The 19111-nt window shown below is 33.6% G+C and overlaps 1 protein-coding gene across 2 annotated transcripts in view; it reads right to left on the reverse strand.

Annotated features, from left to right (window-relative positions):
* Positions 1-337: 337 nt before the first annotated feature.
* The window catches only part of LOC110478003 (cadherin-7), a 90304-nt gene continuing 71530 nt past the window's right edge, over positions 338-19111 (reverse strand). For both annotated transcript variants that reach the window (XM_085571901.1, XM_021544287.4), the window contains exons 10-12: positions 17931-18048; positions 15692-15943; positions 338-8501 (exon numbers count right to left, since the gene is read on the reverse strand). In XM_085571901.1, the coding sequence (XP_085428027.1) occupies positions 8008-8501; positions 15692-15943; positions 17931-18048 (864 nt within the window). In that variant the 3' untranslated portion in view covers positions 338-8007. The remainder of the gene's footprint in view (positions 8502-15691; positions 15944-17930; positions 18049-19111) is intronic.

The raw sequence follows: 19111 nt of genomic DNA on the forward strand, positions 1-19111 counted from the left end.
TCTTATGCTGTTGGTGTGTGTCCTTGAACAAGTAACTTGAACTGTCCTCCATTTCAGTGGACTGCTCAGTGGAGAGACCCCATAATGGGATACTGACAGACTGGTTGGGCACAAGGATCTTGGCTCTCTGAGGTCCAGTCCTGACACATAAATCAAGCACAAGGGGTTTGAGGAAATTTCCCTTTCATGTGACATTCAGCAGGACTTCCCCATACCATCAGTCTTATCTATGTTGTAGGTGAGGCCAGACTTCTAGACTGCCAGTCAGCCACAACTTTGGTCTGTTTTTGCTTTACCTCTTCATGAATGCAAAATTAACCAGAAGGCAATATAAATCTTTTCAGCTTCTGTAGTTGTGTTTATTGTAGTACACAAAGCCCAAACTAAAGTAAGACAACTCTTAATACAGGTGACGCTAATTGGCTAATTTAGGCTGATTAGAATAATTGTCATTGACAGATGCCTCATGGGTTTCTATCTTGCTTTCAGTTGTAGTCAATTGGATTTTCATCCATATTCACTACAGGCTTTAAATTTGAAGACCTTACCCTTTCTGATGTCCCTGCATATATCTACCTCTTCCCAGAAAGACAAGGAGTATAGATTGTTGGTTACCTCTGCTTATTTCCAAGGAACAGCAGCTTCTGAATATTTAAATAACTCCACATTTTATAGTAGCTATTTGAATTAAAATCCCTTCATGGGGGTGCTTTGTGCATGAGGCTAGCTGGTCTATATTGATCTCTGAGTCCCAATAAAATATATTGACCTGTGCTAAGCTACAGTAAAAAATAAAAATATGGCATACATAATATATTATAATATTTTTCATGATCAGCTGCTACTAAATATAATTTAAAAAATAATGTATTTTGTTATCACATACTAACCCATTGAAAGATAAATCAAGTCACAAACTACTAGAAATGAATTGGGAAAGAGCATGAACAAATATTCAGACAGAATCAATAGCTGCATCAACAGGCTGAATGTCCTATGAGAGCTTCATTCATGCTTTCCTCACTCCTAGAACAGGAAAACATAATGTCTTGAACAATTGAAAATTATTTATTAATCTTTTCACTTATGTGTTTAATCTCTCCTGTTATTAACGCTTTTCTTAATATTTGATTAAGATGAGGCCAGGCCAGGCCATGCACTGCAGACTGATGGAAAACAGTGTTCCACAGCATGGAAATATTATTACCTAAAAGGAAATTATATTCCAGTAGTAACTGGTAAAACATTATTTTTTGCATCATTAGATCATCAATGAAACATTACAAACACCAGAAAAAGCTTGATACTTTTAACCTGTTACTTTTTTTGCTACAGCCCTTTTCTATGATTTAACAAAATCTGAAGTATCAGCAAAACAAAATATTTACAAATAAGATTATGGTTAATTTGGATTGTACCTGCAGTCACTGAAGTCAGTAAGGCTACAGATGGTCCCACAGTCTGAGGAAAATATAATAATTTTGACAGCCTGAAAACTCTCTGTGTTGTTTATTTTAACAAGAAACTGTTTGTGTTATCTTTTAGTTTGGTTTTGTTCTGCAGGCAGTATTTTACTATTGGTACTCCATCAAATGTAAACCTTTCCTAACACTGTATTTATCATGTGCACAAAAATTATCTTTATGAGCAAGGGTACAGTATACAGTGCAGCAAGGTTATGTGTACTATGCTGATACTAAGTAGCTTTTGCCATTAAAAACATGCTATTAAGCTATTTGCATCACCATTCTGAGAGTGTCTTCCAAAACGGGAAAGTCAGTAGAAAAGATTGTGCAAAAAGAGAAGGTATCCAACTCAAAGCAACAATCTTCCATCACGATGAGCTAAGTGATCATTTATCTCTCCCCTAACAATGGACAAATCTTGACACCTCTTGAAAGCCACAGGGATATCTGCCAAATACTTCAACATGATCAAGAATTTGCCTAGCATTTTGTAGGTGAATCAATAAATACTTTCTCCATAAAATTTCAATGGTGGGACAACAATAATAAAGGATGTTCTGATCATTAAAGAAATAGAATAATTCAGACTGAATATTCTTGTCAAACTCAAATGGTCTAATGTGGCTTGAATATCTGGCTCGATATCACACTATCTTAATTTATTAGTAGTTAGTCTCAAAGAGAGGAAAAGCTGTCAGTGTATGAGGAATATTCAGGCACAGCAATAATTAAAACATTGCATTAAATGTCAATGTACATAAGGGCATTTTGTACTTGGGCTGTTTTACTTTTCAGTTTTTCCTTCTTTTTCTGTGCATCAAGATCATGATATAAATAATTATGATGAAAGTGAGTTATAGGTAACAAACCTTGACAATTCTAAAATATTACTTAATTAAATGTGCAAAACTTGCAGATAGTAGTGCCAGAATATTTTAAGGTTTTAAGATTAGATCCATGTCACTATTTGAATGGTGTCAATGGCAGCTTAACTGTAGAATCTGTGAGTTTGTGTTTCAAGAAAATGACAGATTAGTTTCACTGCAGTCTGTTGATCCTCTGTTTATCTTTTTCTTCATAGCTTCTTGGCATCAAAGAGAGGGTACATCTCAGGACTTTCTTTTTTCTATTAACAGTACAGAAGAAGGTGGGTTTGCAGTCAAAATAGAAGAAAAGTCAGGATTTACATGGCTGGTACGGTTTGGACCAAAGAAAAACAAACCCAAAGAATTAAATGAAAAAGGTCAGCTCATTCAAACATAAGCATTTCAGAAAGAATACCAGTTTTAACATTTAAAAAAAACCATGAACAATCAGACAAACCTCATTCCCCCAAGACCCTCAAACCACAACAATTTGACAGGTACCAGGTAGAATGACCTAGGCAGTCAAGACATAATCAGAAAAGAATATGTGAATAGAATGACAAGGTAAATGTCTTTTAGCTTTTGTGAGGAAGAGACAAGATATAATTACCTACTGTGTTCAACTTGGATTCAACATGGTTTTGCTTTGGTGGACACTGAAATTCTGAGTTTGACTGAGATATTGGTAAACAGAAGAAGAAAGTAAAATCCTTGATTTTTTTCCCCGAGTATTGTTTCAGCATCTATCACAACAGGTTTATGACCTTAGTTAGTCATACAAATATTAAACTTAATTTAACCTTACATCATTTCTAGGAATAAAAATTTCAGTCGATATTATCTCAAAAATTTGACAGAAATCACAGTCTATGCGACACTTCAAACAGTTTTTAAACTACTTTGGGTGAAAATAAGACACAAATTTGCTTTGTTGTGGGGGCAATATTGAAAGTTGTGCCTGAGTCTAAATTATAATTTTCTTCCTCAGTCATTGAGGAGGATAAGCAAAGCTTTTGAGAGTAGGAATACCTTTTTCCAGATACTCTCTGATTAAAAAAAGGTATTTTAAAAGGAACGGTTTGGGAGTGGAATGTTTAAACATACACACAGTTTTAGAAAATATGTGTTCACATATGAAAAGTGTTGCAACACTCCACTGTGCCTTCAAATGAGATTTTCTTCTGATTTCCAGAAAATCCTTATGCTGATTTCTTCTTTCGTTGTGCTTGATCAGATATATAAGGCTTTACATAAAGATTCCATTACACTCTTGTGCCATATAGTGATGAGGCAAATCAAGCAATTGTATGGTATAAGGTTTTGCAGATTTTATGTACCATAGGGAAATATTTTTTCTTTCTTTTGTGAGAAAAGGTAAATTATAATAACAAAGTAGAGCCTATGTTATGTAGACTTTTTTCCATTCCCTTCATGTAGAAAATAGATTATATTGTATAGTGAGATTCCCCTAGTTCAAAGAACAAAAGTTAAGGAAGAAATCTATTAAAAATAATCAGTGAACAATAAAAGATATTTTTAGCTGCATTAAAAATGAACTGAAGAATAACTGTTGGAGTGGAAGGAATCATTCTGGGGTAAAAATATATCTTAGGATGTATTTGAAAAACTTAGAAGTAGATCTGTCAAACTTAAGGATGGCATAGTTAAGAAAGCAATTTTTAGAGCTCTTGGTGTCTTGTAGACTTTCCTGTTTCTGTCAAACAAGTAAAGTGACATTTCTATCTTTAGCGATTCAGTTTTAGAGTTACAGACCAGTGAAAATATACTTGACCCCTTCTATTGCTAATGAAGTGAAGACAGTGATACCTCAAAGCAGTATTACCCTACATAGATTCTAAAGTAGACAAAAAAAATCTATATTTAAAAAATTAAAATCAGTCACATGATGGACTGCAACCAAAAATTTAATACTAGATTTTATATACGTAACTGTATTCACTTTTCAACTCTTTAAGGATCTTAAAAGCCAATGTAAGTGTATGCTTTATTTATATTTATTTCTTTTCCAGAATGACAAAGTACGACCTTTCTTTGTATCATACAAGAGTATTTTTCCATAAAAATAAGATGCTGAAATTTTAAATTTTATCACATGCTTTAATCCAAAACCTCTAAAAGAAAAAAAATTATAGGAAAGGGTTTTTTTTATTAATTATTGCTAACACCTGAATTGTAAACAGGAAAAAAAGCTTAGAAAATACCTTAACTGAAAAAGGACATTGTGGTGAATCCTCCCTCTGCCTTTTGAAACAACAAATAAAAGAAATAGGAACTTGTTTGTTTTTTCTTTTATTCTCCCTTAATTCTTCAAGAGTAGGAGAAATTTCAGTTGGTAGCATCAAAGTCCATGAGTCCTACAGTGATTATACTAAGCAGCCATCAGAACTAGGAGGCTTAGGAAGGCCTGTGCTATGTCTTAGTGGGAATATAACCTGGAGTAAGTACACTAAGTTTATTCTTTTAAATAAGGAATATAAGTCAGAATGTCCATTGTTTACTCTGTTGAATTCAGTAGATTTCAAACGGGTCAAAACAGAGTAAGAAGTCCTTACCTTAAGTCTTTTTCAAACAGCTTAATTTTATGTAGGGGTATTTTAGTAACACTCTTAAAACTGTGCACTTTTCAAAATTCTTTGAAAACTCAGTTTGAAATAAAACTATTCCATTGGCATATGGTGGAAGGAAAGACATGTTATTCCACTGTTTGACCTATTTTTTATCTAGGATTTGTGGCCTCTAGTTAGATACTGAAGCTCTTCAGAAAGTTCAGTAAATAAGTATTGGAAGTCTTTTTAAAGGGCTATTCTAATTAATTTGACCAAATAATTCTATTACCTTTCCAGGACAGAGAAAATATTTTTTACATTTTATGGTATTTAGTCAGTAGAATATACATTATGCCATCCAGCAATGCAACCTAAATAAGACTCAACAAAAGAATTTGAATCAGATTACGAACTGTAAAAACCTATAGTCATGGTAATTTTTGGTGAGCATTATATAGTGTGCATATTACACACACTCGTATATGTATGTGATAGTAATATCTGTCACCAAACACAGGGGATTTCCACCTTCTTTTCTTACTGCAACAGTACAATCAGCTGGTAAGCATGTAGAATGTAACAACAAAATTAAATTAGAACTGTGCAAGAGAAAACATATATATGTGGAAGAGTTTTATGGTGTCAGAATAAAGCACATTTTTTTTCTGTAGAAAGCACATCGAAGAAATAACACAGTTTCCTCCTAGTGGAGGTTTTTGGGTTTTTTACAGATACAGAAGATAGAAAAGCAAGGTAATTGGGTTGTATGCTCTAAACCACATTTAAATCTCCTGTGAATGTTATGTGCTAAAATCAGCATTTTTGACATCTTAATCCAGATGCATGAATTATCTTCCCACAAAGAAAAAGGCGATTAATGAAAAACTGTTCTTTCAGAACCTTTCTGATTTAATACCTGCTTATATTCTGCAGCATATCTTGCTCTCATTAAACTGTATACACATGGTTCTTTTTTTCCTTATTTTTTAATATTTTTATTGAAAATCTTACATGTATGACTAAAAGTCATGGACGATATCTTTCAGTTCCATTACAAAATCTGTCATATATATATATATATATATATATATATGCCTATATATATATATTTCATACAACTAGAAGCAAATCTACTGAATTATGAAACAATGATTGTCTATTAACATGTAACTCAAATTAAGTGTGTTGTAGATGACTAAAATTATTTTTCTTTTCTGTTGGAGCTGAAGGCCACTTTCACATAATTAATTGATAATGCTGGGTTGCAAAAATTACAGAGCCTTAATGACAATTTCCCATCCCCCAGCCTCACATCACTCATACATTAGGATTTCAGTACAAGGATCCTTCTCTCAGAAAGTATTTAGAGTGAGCATCATCCTCTGTGGAGCACCTTCTGTTCACAAATACAGTTCTGTAAGCAATTCTGTGTACCTCTCAGTAATTGCAGACAGGTCAAGTTATTTCAAGTTAGGTACAAGCAAAAAATTTGCAGGAATGGACTCTAATTTAGGAACTCATCTGCATTTTATCTAAAACAAAAAAAATCTGAAATAATGCCTAAACTCACTATTTTACTTATATACTAATATATGTCTTATTATCTAGTAATAAATCATGAAAGATGAAGTATAAATATTGTCAGAATCATAAAAAAGTTGTCTTATTCTAAGAAATCCTACTTCAAAATCATACAGTATGTTAACCAACAATAGTTGTCCTTCTGTTTTGGCACTCCTGAACCAGCATAGAAATTACGTGTAGTGATTTAACACCTTGGGGAAATAATACTTATGTGCAACAGGGTATAAAGATGACCTCTGAAGTTAATAGTATTACATTGCTTAACATAAGAAAGAAATAGAAAACATCTTTTACTGTGATTCATCCGCAGCAAAAGAGAAAGGAAGAGCAAAGTGTTTACAGTCTTTGAAACATATAGCATGTAGAAGATTAAATCTTGCATTAAAGACACTCCCAGCTACCTCTGCAGTCTTCTTTCAAAAAATTCAATGTACAAATTTCTTCTTTAAATGTCTCAGACTTTGTAATGGCTCAGAAGAACAACTACACATCCTTGGAGCTGCTCTTCTTTCTGTGGGATGAATGGTGGGTGGCCTTGTTTACTGTAATTTCTCCACTTCCATACTTAATTTCCTACATTTATCTGAGACTGGAGAAAAATCAGCATGTTCTGACATGTCTAAAAACATGAGGCAGTAAAATGGACCTGCATTCAGTGGAGATTGGAGTTCCAAAATAAATATAACACTTTATGTCAAACAATAATAAAAAAGGATAAATTCTCCTGTACAAATCAGAAGAGAGAATAAAAAATAGCAAATAGATAGCAACACCTTTTCTATACCTACATGGGCATCACAAAACTTCCCATCCATAAGACTACACCTCCATATTTATCATTTTATGTGGATTTTAAGCTACTTTGTAAGTTGATGACATTCTGTGGAATTTCTTAATACAAACAATAAATTCTCAAAAACTACCCAGAAAATTACAGAGATTTCTAATTAAATAGCTCTGAGAACAAACAGGGGGAAACACAAAAAATCATTTCCTGGGCTTTTATTTGTTTTCATCAGTCCTGCTTTTGTTCTATTTAGCTGTATGCACACAGTAAAGAAAATTTGCTTAAAAAACCCTTGCCTGTGTAAATACAATGTACTGTAATATTGTATTGAGTTACATATTTGAAATTTTATTTCTTCTTAAAACAGAGACTCTGTATTCTCAATATAGCAATAATGTGAAGGCATCTACAGAGTATCACCAGCTCACTGAGGTGACTGTATAACATACTCTTGAAAGCGTGTTGCCTCTGCCAGTATGTGAGGGTTGCTATCTATTTGAACGTGGCTGAGCATTTCATTTTATCAAAAAATGCCACCAAATGCTCATATTCTGTGTGGTCAGTGCAGTCCCTAGGACAAGTCTAATGAAGGTATGTTCCACCAAGGCAAAAACAAAAAAAAACCCAACAACCTAAAATTTTAAAAATGGGAAAATATTTACAACTTTCCTCAGTCTGTTAGGTTGAGTTTTCTGTTTTAATATTCTTCAGTGCATTTTCAGAGAAAGGTTCCAAGGCTAGGAGTATAAGCATTCTGGTCCGGTCCCATACATATCTGCAAGCCTTTTAAAACGAGGGCCCCAGTCACTGAGGTAATCGTAGTTCTGGTCAGAGTTTGAGCTGATGGAATCTAAAGAACTGAGTGACTCTGCCACCGAGCCGTTCCCCTCAAATGCATACGTCTGCAGGGAGTCATAGGGCGGCGCGCAGGGGTCCACGTCAGCTTCTTTTAGTCTTTCCCAGATAAATTCCCTAAAAATGACATTATCTGGGATACTTTTAAAAGTCGGTCTGCTCAAGAACTGAATCTCAGGTGTCACGTCCCTTCTGGTCTTGGTGTCTCGCATGATGTTGAGGTTCCTCAAGGCAGCCATGTCAAAAGCCTCTGTGTCTTCTTCTCCACCACCCTCATCATCATACCTGACAATGTTTTCTCTGATATCTCTCTCTTCATCAAAAATGAGTGGCTCTTTTTTCCGTCGCCTCATGGTGACAATCAGCAAGACAAGAACTGGAACAAAGAAAAGTTAGAGTTTTAGCAGTGCTGAAGTTTTCTCATATTTTTCCAAATGTTGGAAGTAGTCATTAATTTATATGGCAGAGACCCAAGTAAACAGCAAGAAATTTATGCAGTTAGATGTGAAATCTAGCAGGTTATGAAATAACTTTTAAACCAAAAGCTTTTTGTACCCTAAAGAATCTATGTACCAAATCATTTGGGATTAGCATCTTCATCTGTAATTCTAACATCCTATATTGTTTGCTAAACATAAATTTCAATACAGATTCAGTCTGACTGATAATCTCACAGCCAAGAAATAATGATAATTTTTAAAAAGTAAAAATACCTTTTCCTGAACCCTTAAATGCCCAAGTGATAAATGCACATTCATAAATTGACAGAATAGAATTTAAAAACCATGATTTGGAAAGTGACTGATTTAAAGTGAAGACCAATATCTGCTGAATAAAAACAGTTAAAAAAATTTATATTGGAGAACATCGAATTTTTAAGCAATGTTTAAAAAGCCACCGCTACATGAGATCTCACTTTCCTGAAAAGTGCAAAGTACTGCACTTGCGATTCATGCCTTACATCCAATGAGAACTGCTAGGGCTAGAGTTTACTGGATGAACCAGTACTAGAAATGTAATTAGATATTTAATTTTAACCCTTAAAGTTTCTTTCAGCTTGAAAGCTAATAATAAGCTGCAGTGGAAGCCAAAAGCACTGAAAAAAAGAAACTCAGGGCTCCTCTTGTTCTAATGCAGTTTTGGTAGAGAAACATCACTGGTGACACGCAAAATATGGAACCAATGCTATGAATATTACGTCCATCTGTGGGACATGATGGAGTGTGAATCATCCTCCTGGAAAATAATTAATACTATATTGTAGCATCTGGATAACATTTGCTGAGTTAATGACACTCCTAGGAAATCATAGGCATCACTATGGTTGCAAAAATAACAGTATGTTGAAAAGTGTCATTCCACATTTAATTAATCTCTTATGATTTTATGATTATTTTTAATGGTAAGAATATGTGATTATATGCATTGATAGCATTTTCAATGTTTGCTTACAATCCCAATTAAATGCTGTAGAAACATAGGAAAAAGCAAAAGCTAAAAGGCGATAGAGATAAAATTAAGCTTGAGGTACCCTAGCTAGTCTCAAAAGTGGCCTCCAAAAATTGCATGATGCAGGACTACCATTCTTGAAAGCCTTTTCACGGAGTGATCTTAAAATCAGTATCAATGTAGTCATTGCGAGGAATGACATAATATTAGGATCACTTGGCTATAATAAACCAGTACATTGTACAAGAAAGAAAGCTGTACATGTCTACAGATGTTATAGTACTCTTTGAAATTGGCTGAAGCCAGAAATGCCTTTCTGCACTATTTTTATTTCCCTTTGGAGCCACACATGTCTAAAAATAAAGCTGCAAATACATTTTTTCCCCTAAAATTTTCCACAAATATTTTAACAATTCTTTCATCTTTTCTTAGTAGTTACCAAGCAAATATCCAATAATCCATCTACTAATAAATGTCTCATGACTATATTAACAATGTAATCAACATCACCCTTTCACATTTTTTGCCCCTGGCATCTACCTTATTCATCCTTTATGTATTGAATTCAGAAGCCACTAGTTTGGGACATTTTGCTTTGAACAATATTTACATATGCAGTTTAATAATATGAAATATTAACCTTTACAGTGACATTTGTGAAATTTCAAAACATTTTGATATTTGTATAATAAGCTGCAAATTATACGGTAGAGAACATAAAATTGTCATCAGATACAATTGCACTCCACTCCTAATGTTTTTCCTTGTTGTAAAAAATATCTTAAAGTAAAATTACCTGACAGTACAAATAGATATTTCAAACAAAATTTATATTGACATAACTTCTTAATTATTTTTTTTAACATTTACTGCCACATATTTATTGCCATATAAGTAAGCAGCTTTACTTTACTCAGTAAATGCATTTTTACTCTACTATCCCTCTTAACATACTTCATGTTGAAAGTTAAAGACATGCTAATAAGTGTAAAATAAGAAACTTAGTAGGAAGGTCTGCCTAAAGGCACAATACAATGAATGTTTTATATAGTGTTCCTTCCACCTCTCACATTTGCTTGAAGCCAAGAAAAATATGGAGTCTTTCTAAAGGTTAAATATTTTAGCATTTAGATAACTTTATAAGATTATTAATTTCTAGCCTTTCCAGCAGCCATGAACAATAAAGTTTAACCTCTAAATGAACAAAGCTTTAGCTGCATTGCAGGAGCTGCAGAAATGAATACAAACCTTAAACAATTTTCACTGCTATTTAAATCAAATGCAAATAGTTTCAAAGGTTTTTCATTTCTCATTAAGTCACGATGGGCTTTTATTTCCAACATTTATGACAAAAGCAGACAATAAGTAATTAAAGACTGTCTGAACTTCTAAAAACCTAATTTCATGATTCTTAGAAAAGAAATAATACAGTGGAAAACCTTTAGGCACAAATGTATTGCACATTGAGGGCACTAGGTTGGCTTCATACAAATACACCTTACTCATACTAAGGTGATGAAATGACAATGCAGATTTCATATGTGATGTAACAAATAAATAAATCAATATTTTAAGCTGCTAATTATAAAGTCTTAGTAACCAGAATTAGCAAAGACTAATCTAAACTAACCTTTTAATTCTCCTGATTTACCTAAATTTTTAGAAATATTGATTTCCTTTAATAGGTACAGTAGCCAAGCAAAAAAAAAAATTGTCTTTATATTAGCTGTGGTAATACACAGTTTTGTCCTTGTGTCTAATATACATTTAATGTTTGTAGTTTCAGTATACCCAAATTAGTCTTTAAACAAACACCTTTGAGTGCAAGAGTGGATTTTTGCTTTGCCAATTTTCAGTGTGCTTTCTGGAATTACCATGAAATTTCCATTTTGGTATGATCTGGTAATAAGTCAGGTTTTGTTCACCCGAATGTATTTCTCTGGTTTAGTATTAATTTTTCCTTTTGTACTCAAGGCAACTGCAACAAAATTGTAAGGGAGCCATAAAGTCACGAGACTCCCTGAGGGAGAAGACTACATGCAGAGCTATACAGAAAGGCACAGAGCTAAATCACAAGCATTACCATGAATTGTATACACTACACCCCTAAGCCAGGAATTTACTATAGCAATAAACCACATCAGCTGCGAGCAGATCTGCACACTGGTTTATGCCTTAGGTGTGTCATGATTCATAAAGCTGATTATTGGACATCCCCAGCCATCTAAGCAGCACACTAATAACCTATTTAGTTATACCTTGCAGTTGCCAGTACAGTCACATCAGGTTTGGAGATTACAGAGGACAAGACTCAGGAAATTTTAATTTAATTCCCACTTAACAAACTTCACCCATACCTGTTGTTTAATCAGTTTGGCCTGATATTTGCAAAGTCACTGTGACCTTTAAATGGCCACACTGAGTGACCCTAATCAGCTCCCTAACTTTCAGAAAACAGATGCTGCATTTCATATTCAACCATCTTCTGGAAGTGTTTCTTTGGGTACCCCTAGTTAAATGTTTTCCCCCAGTTACACATTTATTGCTTTTAAAACTGCAAGGCCAAACCCTACACATATAACATAGTCACATTCTGTACAGGTTATACCTATTTAGAGAATAGGTAGAATAGAATCTGCTTCTCCTTGTTTACAAATCGCAGTTCAGTTATGTGTTCTGATTTAATTTGGGTTTTGCAGGTATTTTGATAATAACAAATTTGATATCTTTCAACTGAAAAAAAAAAATTAAAGCTGTATTTTCAAGTTTTATTAACATATTATCCCTGTAAACTCTAGTGCTACACCAGTAGGAAGCTTTCTTCAGCCATCCTAAAAAAATAGGGGACGCTAAAAGATTACATTCAGAAGTATGAAAGACAAAAATTATTAAGAATATTATGGCAATATAGCTTTCCATTGCATCAGTACAAAGAAAATACTTAGCCTCTCAAATGTGATTACATTATCTACAGGTGAATATTCTGTTTGTGTGATTTTATGTAAACATTTTATGCCGAACAGTTGTTACAAAAGCAAATACTGTTTCTGGAAGATGCTAACTGAAAAACAAATTACCTTCAATTAAATTACCATATAATTTTCAGAAAAGTTAAAAAATTTTTACTTGCTTTCCTCAAAATTATGTGTAGTTCAAAATTAATCAAACTGCCTTTTCATATGCTTTTTAGGATTTTTTAGGTTTTTTTCTTTCTGTAAAACTTAGCCTTACTGCATAATTGGAAAGCTGTTTTGAGTAATTAAAAAAGTACTGGCATTTTCTTGTGAAATAAAATTTACAATTTAATCTCCATAAGTCAGTCTGAAGATATAAAGAGATTTTATTTTTAAATGCTTTTAGCTTTTAAAAATTATTTTCATTTTAAAAAATAGTCTATATTATATACAATTATCATAAAAGAGTGTAATTTAATAATGTTCTTCTTTCTTAGAGTCAGTGAAAACTGACTTATGCTTGTGCTTATCTAAAACTGATTGGTTGCTTAAGTAAAAGCATTAATACTAAGAAATCCCATTGAGACAATCCGGGTCTTGGTAATGACAAATGGTTATATATCAGCCTTAGGGATGTGCAGGGCAAGACCAAAAAGTATATCATATTAACTTTATGAAAGTAAGACCTGGTTGAGAATTCAGGACCCTGGTGCCAGAATGCATGTATTCATTCCATCTATGCAGATTTCATGCTTTCTGTGCTTTACAACTAGCACCAACATTAAGATGACATTGATTAATGTGACTGAATTTGCACTGTGTGTTAATCATGGGTTAGGAAAAGATATTGATCCAGTAGACTGTATGCTCTTTTCACTGATAAAGTCTTACACAAAAATGTGCATCCTTTGTTCTAGTCCTGGAAACATTTGCCAAAAGCTGAAGCCTGTTTTTTATGCTGTACTAGTAGATCTTCAGCATTTTTCTCAGGAATGTATGCAAAGAGCAAAAGGGCAAAAGTAAATTCCTAGGAATATCACTATGGATCTGTCCCTATAAAACATATTCTAAAAGCAAATGAGAGAAGAAGAAAGGCTCTGAGACCAGGCAAGCGGCTGGGTTTCATTGGACATCAGGGATGCTTAGGTACCTCTTCCTTGTGGACACTGGCCTGTAGCTGAGACTAAAACAGGATACAGTTCCAAAATGCAACACTCAAAACCAGGGTTGTCATACAAACACAGCCTAACCTGCTCCTGCACCTTTGAGCTGCACTCAAAAGGAACAGTTTAGACTAGAAGTGACGGTGGCACATACAAATGTCTTTTTGGATAAACAATGTTGATTCCTTCAGACAGATGACTTTGAAAAACCAAAGTCTTTGACAAATAAAATCAGTGGTGAGATGGTAATATGCAAGATTTTTTTACCAAACCCTTGTTCAGAACACTTTAAAAATAACTGGAATAAAAGCTTAAGTTTGTTGGTTTATTGGTTGCATTTGACTCCTGATGTACCAAGTAGAATAAGCAAGTTATTTGGTGCCACTCAATGATCTTAAAATCTGACTAGTTTTATTTAAGAAAAGTTTATGACTAGACCAAGCTGCATAGTACCTACAGCAGTTTCCTATGTAATCTTCAGAAACTAGCTTTTCATGCATAACAAAAATGGTGAGATTTCTTTTTGGGATCAAATGAATTGCTATGGTTACAAGACTTTTATTCCTCAGTATATTGGACTAAAGTTTAAAGTGTTTTTTTTTTTTTTCACTGATACTAATGCCAGTTGATATAATATTTTTATATCTTTTTGAACTTTAACATTTAGCTTCGTGTCCAAATAAAGTTCATTTGTGTACATAAATTGGTTAGAAATGCTACTAGAAAAATGGTATTTAAAAATGCTCATAAAAACTTTTGGCAATAATTCCCTTCCATTTCTTAAATCTAGGCCTAACCACCATGTGTTCAGTGAGAATAAAGTCTTATGGTGTTAATTTTTTTTTATGTCACGGAGATGGAAAACTTTAGAAATGCCATCTCCTATATATATATAGCTACTGAGTAAGTTGGTTGCAGAGATAGTGATCTTTATTACTCTGTAAAAAAAGTATGCAACAGGTTTTTCATTTTGGAGTACTTTAAAAATATTTTAGCAGTAGGAACATTTCCTTCTAATGGTTTCCAGTGACATGAATCAAAATGTGAAAGAAGACATATCTCTTCATGGTGGAAATACTGCCATGGACAGAATTTTGGACACAAGTCTCTTGATTTGACCTATGCAAATTACTTTGATAACAGTGGCAGATAAAAAACCACTGAGATTATACCAGCATAAGAAGACTGGTCTTCTCCCTTTCCTTCGACTGGTATGTACAGATAGGGAATAGAAAAATCTTTTAATTGAAAGCAACACTGATGAAAATTCTTGTGCGCTGAAGCAGGTACCCTGTTAATATAAGACTTTTCAGACAAAAACCAAAACTTCACTTTTGCTCACCTTATCCTTCATCTTTATTTCTTGATTGGACCCTTTACTGTTGCATTTACTGTTTAATGACTAGGTATTACATAAGAAATGATAGGCAAACTAGGATGTTAACACCATTCCGCTCTTTTCCACTGCCTTTTATCTAGTTGCAGTTTTGCTGCTCAACATAAAATCCAGCTGTGCTACCATTTCCAGAAGTAACAAAAGATCACTCTCAAATGATGTCAATTAATTATGATTCTCATAAGTAAGTTGCATCTGTTGTACTTTCTGAATATCTTTTGTCCTATGCAAATCAGTAAATGTTTAAAAACAGTTTTGCTTGTGAAAAAGGGACACACTGCTGCTGGTTATATGGTGAGTATGCTAAACCAAATGCTTTCATAAACTGCATTGTCTATTTCTTAGGTATTGCATTTGATGCAAGTAATATTTTTTTCTTTTACTGTTATTTCTTATATCTTGATATAGAAACAAAATATCTAAATTTATAATCCCAATCTAAAGGGTTTTTTTGTGCTAATGGTACAAAATGCTGTTCTTTCTTGAATACTATCTGTGCCTGTTCACAGAAATCAGGGCAGAGGGGAATGTTGAAGCTTATATGAATGTATCTTTTGCCAGGATGCATTGAAAGGAAAGTAAGGATAACAGAAAGAAGACATACCTAGCAGTGTCAAGACACAAGCCAATATTGCTATCAGGGCTCCAGTGCTGAGTCCTGCAGGCAAGATATATGCTTCTGCATTGCATGTCTGAGCAATACCATCTGCATCACAATCACAGACCCTGATGGTGAGAGTATTAGTGCTACTAAGTGAAGGAGATCCACTGTCCACTATGAATATTGGCAAGTAGAAAACAGATTGTTCCTGTCTTCGAAACCCATTTCTTTTGGTTAATACTGTCGCAGTATTATCTAGATAAAGGAATAAAAAGACAAATTATAAAATATATTACTTTTCTAAAACAAAAGGCTATAAATACTATAGCCTTCTACTTAAAGACTTTAAAAAAACATTCTATAATTTCAACAAGTTTACCTTTCCCAGTCATATATTTTGAAGCTGCAGAGGTAAGATCAACTGAAAAATCACATACAACTAAACAAGAAAATTTATATTTTCAACAAAAGGGTATTTCAAACATGCAGAAATCCATTTGTTTTCAGTTAAACTCACATTTTCACAATCTGGATATACAGCTGAAGATGAGATCATTACAAAAAAAATAAAATCCCCTTCAGTGATCAGATTAGTATCTAAATACATGTTTCCAGTTAATTTACAAGCATCTATTTCCACTATTTACAGATATAGATATCATATTAATAGAAGCAATGACCATATTAATAGGAGAATGGGTTCTGAAGATCAATGAAATATTTTCCTAATGCAAAAAAATTTCAGTCCCTGCACAAACAAGGGAATTGTGCATACAAGAAAGAAATGCTGTTGTTTTCAAACGCTTCTGAGATTCAAGATGGTTATTATAATTAGTCTAAAATGTATAGTTTGATACTGATCTGAGTTGTGTGATTATAAAGCCTGTGTGTTCAATAAGATACATGCAAAACTCACTGTGTACAACACAAATTGAGAGCTCCTGAAAGGTAGGGAGTTACATCCCCCAGGATGTTCATTCATTTGGTCTACCTATCTATCCATAGACAGACATATTGGTAGCCAGTAAAGTTATCTTATTGTGGCATCTATTATGATCTATCTGACAAAATGCGTGAACAGCTCTTGATATAACATCACACAAGAAATGCATAAAATTAACTAATGCTGAATAATGCAGCTGCTGCTGTGTCTTGTACTGATTTTACAGGCATTACAAAAGTCTAGTATTACTTTTATCAAATTGTAAGTCCTCTGGAAGAGTGTCTCTTTTCATTAACTACTTTACAGTTTTCATTAAATCAGATTTCTGAACAGTCTTATTTTAATGCACTTTTATTATTTTGATCAGTGCTACTATTAGAGACTTCAGTTTTAAACTGCAAGCTGTTCATATAAGGAAAATTAAGTATTTCATTAACTATATGTAAGGTAAAGCAAGGAAGACCTGGGTGAAATAATTTTATTAGGTCACACTTTCTGAATATTATTCAAAGTCTTCCTGTACAAATAGTGTTCTTCAGTGTCCATGTTTGTTTTTCTTGTTTTACTAATAGGATGACTTTGTAGCTCTAGCCAAGTACTGATCCATAAAAGAGCAATGCAAGAGCAATACCCTGTCTATTTAGCTCTGTTTGCTACAGCTAATAGCTAAACTGCCTGACACGTGCCCAGCTGCTGTACTGTGCAGTGCAACTAATGAGGGCAGTAATTAGAGTGTGTTCTCAGATATTTTAACTAACAGAAATGGGACGTCATTAGGAGTCTTTGAGGAAACAGTCATAAGAAGTCTGTGCAAATATTTTATCAAAAGCATTCTTCAAAAGGAGATATACTTAGTTACTGAAAAGATTTGTTTTTCTAAAAACCAAACAAAAGCCCCACAAATCACAAAACATCTCCATCTATTGTGTACTCATTTTTTATGCCCAGAGTTATATTAATAAGACATGAATTCCTGGACATTTTTCAGTCACTGCTCCAAGGTAAAGCCCAATTTAGATAAAAACCTATAAATACATGCAAAAAATGTGAAGAGTGACTGATGGGAAAAAAAAAAAAAAAGGAAAGATTTAAAGATTTGATGCTGCTCTGTTTGGCTCAAGGCTTTAAATGATTCAAACAACAGCTTAATTATTTTCACAAATAGTCTACAGATAAAATTATTTGGCAGGCTGATTGTATTTTATATTCTTACCAGAACAGAAGTTTATGTAGGTCATAATAAGCATTGAAAATGGAAGGTGCTATTGGTGAATATTCACCAAATCAAAATTTGCTTACCTTTGTTGTCCTGCAATGTAAAATTGTGGTTATTTGCTGCCTCTGCTGTTAAACTGAAGTAGAATTGATGGCCGTTTGGTGGGTCATCCTTATCAATTGCACTAATTTTTTGGATCACCTGTTTTGAGATACATCAGGGTTTCATTGAAGCAGATGTACATGTACATTACATAACCCCTCTGTTACCTACCAAAATATCAAACCCCTCTCAAATTCTAATAATCTTGAATTTTGGTTTTCTAATCTCCTAAGGATGTAGAGACTATTAATGTTTGACTCAACTCTTTACCTGTACCAAATTTATTGGCCAAAGCAATGCTCTACAGGCTCTGAGAGAAAGTTAGGTTCTGTTACTCACCAGAGCTTGGAATAATAAACTACATAGCAATGCAAGAATTGTGTCTTCTGGTTGGCTCTTAGTGTAGTCATCAGTGACTGCAATCAATGTTGTAAACCTTCACAAGGAAACCATGATGTTTTTGAGCATTTGAATTCATGTACTTTTTTTTTAATATAATGGAAAACAGAAAGGTACATCATAAGTATATTATTATTGTTTTCTAGAATTTCATTCCTAACATGTTTTAAAATTTAATTTTCTAAAATTCTGTAAAAATCTACCTCGAAAGAAAGTGTCACCAGTGCTTAAAATCCACAAAAATTGGAAATTCTAATTTTCTGGTCCAGTTCTTATCAGAGCACAGGGAAAACAGAGAGGTACAACAATAAGAGCATGCATAGTGTGTATTTCTCATTAATACTAACTAATAATCATAGCGGGGTTTTATCAGAATTACAATTATGATGTGATTTTGAAATGTGCAATAAACATCTACCACAGGAAGGACAATACACTAAGAGAAAGCACAAAAGCACAATGTCTTCCTAGAAATATGCAGGATCTATGCAGGTGCATCATCTACAGGTTTTCTGGAAGTGGAAAGAGAGACTGAGAAAGTACATGTATGTTGTGAGGTCTTCCAAAGTAGAGAGGGAAAGGCAAAATATGAGGGACACCAAGGACAAACAACAAGCGATAGATTTAGTCAAGTCTAGGACTACTTGGAAGATATTTGCGTAGTTGAAAATATGGGAATAAAAAAATAGGGATACATTCCCATTGTGAAACTATGTCCTTAAGGTCCATACTTCCTGGGGGAATTAAAAGTGTGTACTCATTT

Source organism: Lonchura striata, chromosome 2 (genome assembly GCF_050655825.1).
Source record: "Lonchura striata isolate lonStrDom1 chromosome 2, ASM5065582v1, whole genome shotgun sequence".
NCBI classification, from domain to species: Eukaryota; Metazoa; Chordata; class Aves; order Passeriformes; family Estrildidae; genus Lonchura; species Lonchura striata.